Consider the following 11,575-nt stretch of genomic DNA (forward strand, 5'->3'; position numbering starts at 1 on the left):
AACAGAAAAAAAAGAAGGCTCAATAAAAAGTTCAATAGAAGAACAGTTTTCCGTCCTTTTGCATTCCAGCAATGTAGTTTAATATTAAGTCATTACAACCAATCACAAACGCAGACCCAGAAAAGCTCCTTCACCAAGCTTCAGAGTTCTTCTTTCTTTTTTTAAGCCTTAGTTTTAGTAAAATGTTGGTTGAATAAAGAGTTGTGTTTGAATTCAGTGTTCTTTATTTAAAAATAGGCCATTAAGCAACAGCATAAAACTGCACTTAAAATATATGTTTTGATTTTTTTTTGTTTTTAGTTATTAATATATCTGACAGCCATTTTTATCTTCTGAATTTTATTTATGGCATTGCATTTCTAGTCTTCAGATTATTATCCAGTCACTTAGATATTATAGGGAAAACACAACAATGCTAACAAAAAAACAAACAGATTAATACAAGAGTGAACATGCTTCTCTGATTAAAGTTCCCTTTTCGCTCTAAAAACGTTAGTCCGCAACATAGCTTTTATTTTGAAGGTATGTTCCGGAAGCGCTCGTTGCGTTGACGGCCATCTTTACGTACGTCGTAGCTCTCCAGTGGACGCCTTTCCCTCCCCTCGTTCAATTTCAATTCAGTCAAACCACACTGATCTGGCAGCTGGAGGTACGTGCTTCTGTTTACTAGAGAGCCACTAGCATCCGCAGCGGCCGCCGTGTGAAGCTCCCAGGAAGCAGAGAGCAACAAGCCGCCTCATTTCCAGCGACTCCAGCCAACGTTTCGGTTGAAAAAAAAAAAAAAGTAACAGTTGCTTTTGGAGAAATGGACGAAAAGGCGTTTACAAAAGAGCTCGATCTGTGGATCGAGCAGCTCAACGAATGCAAGCAGCTCTCCGAGGGACAGGTGAAGACTCTATGCGAAAAGGTAAGACCCCCGAGGCGGGTTTGTGGGTTTTAAACCCACGTTTATTAAATTCGGCTTCTTCTCTCCTCTGCCTTGCTGCCTTTCCAAGGCATTCTTAAAATGGCGTCTAAAGTGTGGATTTCACTGCGCGGTGCGTCTATTTATTCGCTGATTAGCGGTTGTCGGACCGAAAACCGTTAAGCTAACTGCGAGATCCGTTGGTTTCCAAACAACTGCTGCTAATTAATGCCGGGGGCTAATTGGGTTTGACTTGGCAACCGGAAGTGCAAATAAGTCTAATGTCCCATTTCCAGCCTCGATTCGGATAATGCAGCATCTGTTAGTGCAGCTAGCCAAGCAGGGGTTATTTTTTTCCCCCTCTCACTGAGCGCATTCTTCAAGAACTAACACACTCTGGCGTTGACTTTAAAAGTAATGTATATTTTAGTTGTTTTAAGGAGCAGTTTGTGGAAAAATGTGGCGACTCAATGAAGGAGCACTCTCCAGATAAACCTGCTTTGATGCTGTTCTCTCTCTCATGTGACCCCCCCCATTTATCACAGCAGCCCATGAGCAACCTGCAGTGCTACAGTTTAGTTTTTGTTCTTCAGAAGTTTTTTTTTTTTTTTTCATAAGATGGTTTCTCTCTGATCACAGAAATCATAACATTAAAATACATTTTTCCATTAGAGGTGCACCGATCAGACTTGTCTTAGCCGGTACCAATTTTCACTTATTTTAAGCCTTAGTTGTGGAAACTGGTTATGACTAATTCCATTTCTGTGCTAAGCGCTAAAAGCAGAAAGGAGACGCCAGTAAATCCATCTTAAAATGAAGAAGCTACAAGGAGATCCACACTTAATGTATCACTAGATTTTTATGAAGGTAAAAAAAAAAGTGTATTTGTTGTTAGTACATGCTGTTGGCTGATGTGTTTTAATGGCCAGAAATGATGGAGAATAGAATAAAGTAAATATATTTTTTCCAGCGTTTGATCTGTGGATCCCCATTCAGAGCCAATCATGGGAACATTGGCCATTTCTGGTCTTATGCTGATCTAGCGATGAATCGCCACTTAAGGGATTTTAGGAATTTATGCTTTGAGGCTTAAATTGGGCTCCTCTTTTAATTCCTACAATATATTTTAAATTCAAAACTAATATATTTTTTTATGGGGTTTGGGAAATGGTATCAGCAGGACAGAGCTCAAAGAAAGCAGGTAGGTGCATCTCTAGTTTCTGTGCTCACAGCCTGTAACTTTACTTTTTTAAATCGTAAAATTAAATCAGTTTTTATGATCAAGAAGGGACCAGGTACAATATAAAAATCCAATTAAGCCTGACTTTTGGCGTCCATGCTGGGTGTTACGGCCGGTTGCTTCTCTAAGCGCTGAATTTCTCAGCTCCTCTAAGCCGGACTCGCGGCGTGTCCATATGTTGCTGCTTTTTGCTGCTGGGGAGCCAGCTCTGCACACTTCAGCGGTCTGAGCTGCAGCTTAACCCCATTCCTACGTTGTCTGGAAACCGGCGGAATTAGATTTGGGTGTTTCCTGGTCCTGATTAGCATGGGAAAATAAAATCTGGAACATATGTGTTCATCATAATCTTATTTTTGTTGCACTCACAAATTGATTGTATTTATATAATGCAAATAATGGAAGCTCTTTGTTTTGATGCGTTTAATGAATAAAAAGAAATCAGATTTTTATTTTATTTTTATGTTCTGCCTCTAATTAGGTCTAATTATGCTCTCAGACCGATTGATTGGTGCATCTCCACCTGAAACCCAAATCTTAAACCAGACAACTCTAGATGTAGATTGATGTTGATTCGGATTGATGTCCGGTGTTGGAGACACTTATATTTTTATTTTATTTTTTAAGGGTGGCGTCACGATTTTCACCTAAATCTACCGGTTTCTGGCAGATTGTATCCTGACTCCTCCTTTTCTTCATCCTCATCTTTCATCGAGGATTAAACTGTGACAGATTCTTCTATCTTTTTTTTTTTTTTTTTTTTTGTCTATGCCTTTTAGCAAATCTGTTTTCCTTCTGTTGCACAACTTTCCATCGTTTTCTAAAACGATGCCGGAGCCCAAATCATTGCCATGTTTGGACTGCTGTGCACCGAAGGTTAAAAGTGCAGTGATGTCGAGGGGTCCATTAATCTAATTCTAGCATCCAAAAATGTCACCGACGCTGTTTATCCCTGATGCACTCTGGGATAAGACGCCGACGTGAGACATGATGATGATGGAGAGGAATAGTTTCTTAACTGAACAATAGCCGTCTCTGGCTTCTCAGCCTGCAGTCAGGCAAATTGTTTTCTGTTATATTCTATAAAAAGGAAAAGAAAAAAAAGGAAGCGCAAAGAAAAACCGTCTTGTTGCATCTGTTCATTCATCCCTCCCTCCATCTGTTTCTCGGTGCTCTCTGTTAATATTTTCAGCTCCACACGCCCACACCGCTTCCTCCCCTGTTTCAGAAAATAGCCCTGGATATAATTGATTGTGTGTTGCATCAGCAGCGCGGCGGCGGCCGTTGTTGCTGAGGGGATCAGAGGGTGTGACTGAGGACAGCGCAGCGCATTGTGACTCAGAGAGCAGCCGCCCGCCTCTGTTTTTGGGACGCGTGTGGGGGTGTGAAGGAATGAGATGTGCTGCGTAACGCGCTCTCTCTGCGCTCCGGCTGTCCGAGTCTCCAGCGCCTGCCGCTGGGAAGGAATGCTGCAAATCTGTAGTTTTTTTTTCCAGAGTAGGTAGCTCTGGTTTGTTTATTTAGTTATCTTTGATGTGATTTAAAAGACGGTCCTTTCCTGGCTGAAAATGAGATTTGTGTCCCTGTCAGATGGAGAAATGGAAAAGTGCCCCCCCCCCCCCCCTTTTCTCCTCCGGTTGTGTTACATAACCTGTAGCTTTTAAGTTTTGTTTACACCTCACCTGTTATCTAGAGTCCTGTGTGAGGCCTGTTTAAACCAGCCCACGGTTCATCTTAAGGAAGTCCTCTTCAAAACAGCATCATCTGCTCTTAAATAAAGGGAATGTTTGAAAAGGCTCATTTATTCAGCTACAAAGACCAGTGTGGGCAACACAACCTTTCCACTCGCCTGGAATGGATGTGGAAGCTGGTTGGAGCTGATGGGAGGTGAACGCAGTGCGGTCCAAGAGGAGAAGCCGTTGGAGGCTTGGGCCTGGAGGTTCACCCCCCCCCAGCAGGATAACAAGGCTAAAAGTACAGCCAGCGCTATAATGGAAATATTGGGATTAAATTATATGTATATGTTTAAATAACCCAGTTAAAGCCTGAGCATAAATCCAACAGGGATTCAACATCAAGGCTTTATATCTGACGGCCCTCCACAAAAATCCGCCTGGAATCGAGCTTTAGAAGAACGAGCAAATTGTTTAATCTATAGATTTGCAAAGCTGATGGAGAGATATCCTAAAATAAATATGTTGCTGTGATTCTACAGCGTTGCCTGCCTCATTTTTCAGATTTAAATGTTTTCTTTCCACTTCATAACCATGCCGTACTTTCTGACATTCCCTTCCATAAAATCACAACGGATGCTTGAAGGTTAGCAGCTCTGATGAAGTGAAATGTGAAAACGACCGAGGGGTGGGAGGACTTTTGCTGCATATAGGAGCAAATCTGAACTTTTCTGTCCTTGTTAACACCTGACCTCACCCAGAGAGCGTCAGAGTGACGTAAGGTGGCCGTCGCCGCCTCGCCGCCTGCGTGACCCCCAGTTACGTTTGAACGGGTCTGAGGCAGCTGAGCTCACCGTTTCGCCCCGGAGAAGGAGGCCAGCGGTGGAGTTTTCTACAGGCTTGTTTTTTTATTTGCGTGCAGGAGTGATTTCATTGTTCAGCGCTGGGTTTATGGGCAAGGGAAGGACATTTAATTGTATCTTGTTAAAATCACAGTATGACAAATGCTGATAAAAGCAGCTGCTGGATGTACAGTTGTAGCGGTCTTATGCAACGTGTGCTGTGAAGGCCGCTGGAACGGCACCTGTTCCGTCACCTGGCCTCAGATTGGGAGTTATGAAAAGCCGTCCTGATGCCACAAGTATTGGGTTTATGTAATACTGGATCAGGGCGTAATCCTCCTCCGTGTTGGTTTTTCTTTATGGCTGATTATTAATGTTATAGCATTCACAGGTTACGTCATCGTTAAATTAAATCCGGTGAAGGATGCAGGTTTTTTACCTCGATGAAGGCAGCGAGGTGAACGGAAGAGGCTTTTATTGGTCCCTGATCCACAAAAGAGAATCGGTTTTTATTGGGACCAATTCCTTAACTTTTTCTTTTTTTAAAGACTATTCAAGGTTCCCCAGTTTGGCAGAAGAATCTGAATAAAAAGATTTTGTTGAAGGCTTGGAAAGAATTTGTGATTTATCTTTTATAATCATTGTCAAAACAAAAGTTCTTTTCTGATCTACCTTCTTGTGCAAATATCAGTCACCCATAATACACAAGGCAGGCCAATAACAATGATTTTAGAATTCCTGTTGGGGTTGGCACATATTATTCAGTTCTGCCCATACCCAAGTAAAAGGTTCTGGCACTTAGTCATTATATTTTGTCACATATTAAAGACGGGCTCAGCTCTTCTCTCATTTAATCTAAATAGAAATCTGTCATCCCAAAAACTAAGCCTTCACGCCTCAGATGGCGTCACATAAGGCAGATCTCCTTTAATTGTGTTAGTTTGTATTCTTCCTGTTGTTCCTGCATGCTTTTCTGTTCACATTCCTGCTCTGCAGAACGTTTCAGCCACATGACGGCCTGGATGTCAGAACCAGGGCAGACTGTAGGGACCAGATCAGCCATCATTCTGAGGCCAGATCACGTTAAAGCCATATAACCTGCTTGACGGGTGTGGGGGGGTTGTAGTGTACGGTATGCTCGACTTGAGATGGAGAATTTTACACAAATATCCTGAAGTTTATTATTAATGTCATGGCTTCAGTTTCTCATTCATGGCAGCTTCCATCCTGATGCACGATCTGTTTAAACCCTTTGCAGCTCAGACTGACTGGAACTAATCAGAAAAGGCCGTTTTATGTTGAAATCAATGCATTTAGTAAAACCCTTCTGTGGTAATCCATGTTTCGTGCTCTAACTGAGCTAATAAACTACAGCTGTCAGCAGTCTACCTTAAGAGAATGGAGCCGTTATGGAAGGTGACAGAAGCTGCGTGCGGTGAAGATGGCCCGCCTATTTATTTATTTAAATCTCCCTTCGTTCGCAGGGAATCGGCCTCGCCCCTCGCCGTTCTCCTTTGATACAGACATCTAGAACATTCTCCCCAGGCTTAGTGGCTTTGTAGCTTCAGAGACCCACATGCCCCCCCCCACCAACATTTTGTGTGTGCGTGTGTAAAATGTAGGTCAAGTTTGTGCAACGTTGCAGCCCTGTGCTGACTCCTGGCCGCTCTGGGCTCGTCTGTCTCCATCCCATCAGCTGGCTGCAGGCCAGGGAAAGCTCTCCGCCAGCGCCGTACCTCTCTGTGTACGGAGCTGCTGAAAGCTGCGCCACAGCACCTCAACGTTTGACGTGAAGACTCCTCCGATTGCTCACGAAAAACACAACCAGATGCCTTCTCTATATTTCTGATGTGGAAGAACATGGAGCTGGTGGACTCTTGAGGCTCCACCATCCTCAGAATGAGGATTTGTTTGCAGGAGAACCCCTTATTATTATTATTATTATTATTATTATTTGAAGCCCTAACGTGCAGTTAACGCTAAGGATGCTGCTGTTTGAATGAAGCCAAAGCAAGCAGGGATCTGTATATTGAAAGTGGTTCCCTTCAGTAGGATTGTTGCCTGTTAGCACTCGGCCAGGGAGCGGTAACTAATGGCTTCTGAAAGCATTAGCTGCAGGCCACACGCTGAGTCATACATTGCAGCAGCAGCAGACCTGAAACGTGGGCAGAATAAACAAGCAGCAGTGATAAAACCATGAAGGGTTCTCTTATTGTTCTAATTGTCCGGTGTTCTGAATGTATCGGGCAGCAATTATTGCACTCCAAGCAGTTTATAATTATTACACTAACATTAAGATTTTGATAAAGTCGTGTCCTATCCATCCATCCATCCAGTCTCTCTGTTCCTCTGTCTGTTACGGGCAGAAACACCGTGGTTAATGCCACAACATATTGAGTTAAGTTATATCTTGAATTACCTAAATGTTCTCTAGTTTCAGATCCTTTTTATTTAAATGTTTTGGGAAATAATCTTTATTCTCTGCGTATCCAAGCGCCGCAGGGTTCGGGTTAGAGCCGCGGTAAACTCGCCGCCTGTCAACACGCCCCGCTAAGTCACAGTCACACTGCGTGCCGCACCGAAGGGGACATCATGGTGGCTGCTGTGGGAGAATGTGTTGGAAAAGTTGTCATGGAAGTTTCCCTGAAATGAAGAAAGTCGCTGTGTAGCGTGAGCCGATGAATTGCCCTCTCTTGCATCCACATTAAAATGTCTGGTTCGTCTTCTGTTGGCTTCCTGCAGGCAAAGGAGATCCTGACCAAAGAGTCAAACGTCCAGGAGGTGAGGTGTCCGGTGACGGTGTGCGGCGACGTGCACGGCCAGTTCCACGACCTCATGGAGCTGTTCAAGATCGGGGGGAAATCCCCGGACACAAACTATCTGTTCATGGGAGACTATGTGGACAGAGGGTACTACTCTGTAGAGACGGTCTCTTTGCTTGTAGCACTAAAGGTGATTAAATCCACACTGAACTGCCAGTTTCTTTTTATTTACTTTTATTTCCTCCTGTAGTTTTTAGAAGAAGAGTCCATAATATTTTCCCCTCTGTGTCAGGTTCGTTTCCGGGAGCGCATAACAATCCTGAGAGGAAACCACGAGAGCAGACAGATCACGCAGGTCTACGGTTTCTACGACGAGTGCTTAAGGAAGTACGGAAACGCCAACGTCTGGAAGTACTTCACCGACCTGTTCGATTACCTCCCCCTCACCGCCCTGGTGGACTCTCAGGTGGGAGCGCACTGTGGCTCATCTCACAAAAGAATCAACCGGATAACGGAACGATGTTAGATATTTAACAAAGACGCAACAACAAAACTTACAATGTCCTTCTGTGCTCCTCAGATTTTCTGCCTTCATGGAGGCCTGTCACCCTCTATAGATACACTGGATCACATTAGGGCCCTGGACCGTTTACAGGAAGTACCACATGAGGTAAAGCTGCCTACACGTGTGGGTCCTTGTGGTGACAAGTATGGATTTTAAATCCAAAACGGGAATTCCAACAGTTGTCGCGCTTTCTCCGTGCAGGGTCCGATGTGTGACCTGCTGTGGTCGGATCCTGATGACCGCGGCGGCTGGGGCATCTCTCCTCGAGGGGCAGGCTACACGTTCGGTCAGGACATCTCGGAGACTTTCAACCACGCCAACCGCCTCACTCTGGTGTCCCGAGCCCACCAGCTAGTTATGGAGGTACGCAGCTCACATTATGTCACGTTACAACCAAAGAGTTTGTGGTATTACGTTTGGGTTTGATCTGGCACCAACACAAAGTAGTTTATATAGATAGATATACAATAGATAGATAGATATAGAAAATGATGGATGGTTTTATTTTTTTTAGATAATACTCTAGTTTAATAACGGCTTTACACTGATCACCCTTAATAAAGTCCAGTGCATCAAATTACCTTCAGAAGTCACTGATTAGTAAATATGGATCAGAGCTAAGGGTGTGGAGACGTTTATAGCAGAGTTAGTTTATAAAACTGTCATGCATCGATAATGTCACCTAGTGCCGATTAGTCCATCATCCAAAAAATAAAACCAGCATGACATCTGCAAACCTATCGAGACACTGTAGGTTTGCATCTGCAAACTGACTGACCGGACCGGGAGAAAAATAATCAGACGCAGCCAAGAGGCGCATTCGAACCCTGATGGAGAAGCTGAGATCAAGGATTCAGTTTAGAGAATCCATGAACAGGATTTTTGTCAATCACGCACTCCACCAATCTGGCTTTTATCGAGGAGCCAAAAGGCGAAAGTCAGTGTTTAATGAAAGCTACAAGAAGTCCTGTTTCGTCACAAGCCATGCAGTGGAAGCGGCAACCACGCAGGAGGTGCTTCGGTCCTGAACTTCTTGGCTCATATGCAAACCGCCTGTATGGAGGGGAAGTGACATCGCCCCCGAACACACCGTCCGATGGTGAAACAGCGCAATGGAGTTGGGATGTTTTTCTTTGGTAGAGGCAGGGAAGCTGCTGTAGACTTAATAGGAACAATGCTAAACCAAATACAGGGAAAACGAGGAGGAAAACATCTCAGGAGGCAAAATGAAAGGAGACTGGGGTGGAGGTGCACCCTCCAGAGGGACAACGACTCTAAACATACAGTCAGAGCTACAAGAGACGTGTTGAGATCGAAGCATGTTCATGTAGGCTGAATAGAAAACACCCACCACACCTTTTAGTTACATAAAAAAAATCTATTTGTCCACTACTTTGTGTTGCCTGATCACAAAATCCCAATAAATACATTGGTGTCAATACTTTTGCAAGGCACTGTGTTTCAGGTTAGTAATGCATCTGCTTTCCTTTAGGGATACAACTGGTGTCATGAGAGGAATGTGGTGACGATTTTTAGCGCTCCCAACTACTGCTACCGCTGTGGTAACCAGGCGGCCATCATGGAATTAGACGACACTCTCAAATACTCCTTGTAAGTCCACAAAGTAGTCATCCGAAAAGGAATATTTTCATACATGTTGTCATTGTTTGGTCCAAGCCTTTAGCATGAGAGCATTTTTAGCTTAGGTGTTGTGTAAATTATATTCATTATGCTCTGATTAAAGGAAAACACAACAACATTTGTAACACATTTCAATCTTTTTCCTTCAGCTTGCAGTTTGATCCCGCGCCTCGCAGAGGAGAGCCGCATGTAACCCGCCGCACCCCAGACTACTTCCTGTAAATCCCGACCTCTTCTATCAAATCTTGTACAGTCAACTCCAGTATTGCCGTTATATGACTCTGAACCAGTATCGACGTGAATGAGGAGCACAGGTCTGGGAGAGCGGGGTGGGGGAAGCAGCGCAGCAGTGCACAGTGTATATCCAACACAATGACCTATTTAAGCTTGTTCTGAAAGGAATGCATCTATGGATGGACCAAACGGTGTGTGCCATAATCGTTGCAATGTTCACTGCTGAGGACTTGTATTCAAAATCTCCTTCTCAGAGTGAATGAAACACTAATATTTAAAATTCTTCATTCTGTACTGATGTAGCTGGGCTGATCCAGTCTGAGATAAACCCGCAGCTGTTTGAGTCCCACCAGTTACAGCTTTAGTTGACTAGATCTGAACATGTTTGCACTTTTGTACATTTAAATGACTTTATAAAATTTGTATCATATGTCAAAAAAAGGATAAGCTTCACACTACAGATGTGTTATGATTTTTTTTTTCCTCCCTGTTTTTTTTTTTTTTTTTTTGTAAAAGTTACAGATAACGCCCAAATCAATAAAGCTTTACAGAGTTTTTGTCCCCAGTAACTTATGATAAAACTCCTTCCTGTACAGTAATACAACTTGGTTTCTATATAATGGATGATGGTGTTCATCCTCATCTACTCACTGACTCCCTTCCCTGCCAGACTCTGTATTTTAACAAAAGCAATTAGAATAATAAAGATGGCTTCTTGATGTTGGTGTTTTTTTTGTTTTTTTTTATAAATATATAAAAATGTTTACAGGTGAATTTAAAGTGTTATAGCTTAGCCCAATTTAGAAAGTATTTGACATTGCTTAGTTTTTTTTTTTTTTGTCTTTTGTGATTTTATCCATCAAAATGCCGCATTACAAAGACGCTTGCTTGAAGGGGGTGCCGAAGGTATTTGGCGCCACCCGGTGGTTGCTGTAGGTATAACACCGAAAACAGGTCTAAGTGGATATACCTTTTTTTTTTAAAGTTGGTATTTTGTGATATAAATGTGTCCATTCAGATCAAGATGATTAACTTAAAAAAAAATGTCCTCCTTTTATTGTGACAAATACCCTGGGAAAAAAATCTTATGGGAATTTGTTAGAAAAGAAAAACAACTTTGGGTACAAAAGTGCACACACGGGGTATGTGGCTGGTTTTGAATAAATTGTCACATTCAAATTCATGTTAAACAGAAATCACTACACATCTGCCACCATTTAAATAGCTTCTAATAAACTCAGCTGCTCTGTTAAGCCTGAGGCTGTTAACACGTGTCCAGCAACGTTTAAATGAATCCGAGGTCCAGCACACTTAAATCTAATGACTGCATTGCCCCCTCGATGTGGAGTAAAATTCTACCTGGTCCAGAAAATTACGATTATTTGATTCAGGTCGGTTGAAGCAGAGATACCAGAACTCGAGGATTAGGAGCTATGGCATCTCACAGCAAACCAGCGACCTGCAGAGATCTTCCAAAGCAGAAAACTCATTATCAAGGCATGCCACTCAGCAGGACAGCACAACAGTGACATTACCAGGAACTGGACATCCCTTCAAGACTGCCGGAAACGCGTGAGAAAAACTGGTCCGGTTGGCTACCAATAGGCCTGCAGCGATATCAGAAAAGCTGCTGGACTTTCTGGTCGTGAAAAACACATGCCTACGATCTGCCATGTGCTTCTGGTGTTCGGGTGGGAGGCAAGGCGGAAGCATTTTC

The 11,575-nt window shown here is 43.2% G+C and overlaps 1 protein-coding gene across 1 annotated transcript; it reads left to right on the plus strand.

The window, feature by feature from the left end:
- The first annotated feature begins 606 nt into the window (after positions 1-606).
- ppp2cab (protein phosphatase 2 catalytic subunit alpha b) lies at positions 607-10,577 on the plus strand. Its single transcript, XM_012881499.3, has 7 exons — positions 607-907; positions 7,399-7,608; positions 7,711-7,884; positions 7,999-8,088; positions 8,185-8,346; positions 9,476-9,594; positions 9,774-10,577. Exons 1-7 carry the CDS (start codon positions 806-808, stop codon positions 9,844-9,846), a joined length of 930 nt encoding a protein of 309 aa, XP_012736953.1. The 5' UTR covers positions 607-805; the 3' UTR covers positions 9,847-10,577.
- The last annotated feature ends 998 nt before the right edge of the window (positions 10,578-11,575 follow it).

Source organism: Fundulus heteroclitus, chromosome 11 (assembly GCF_011125445.2).
Source record: "Fundulus heteroclitus isolate FHET01 chromosome 11, MU-UCD_Fhet_4.1, whole genome shotgun sequence".
Taxonomy (NCBI): domain Eukaryota; kingdom Metazoa; phylum Chordata; class Actinopteri; order Cyprinodontiformes; family Fundulidae; genus Fundulus; species Fundulus heteroclitus.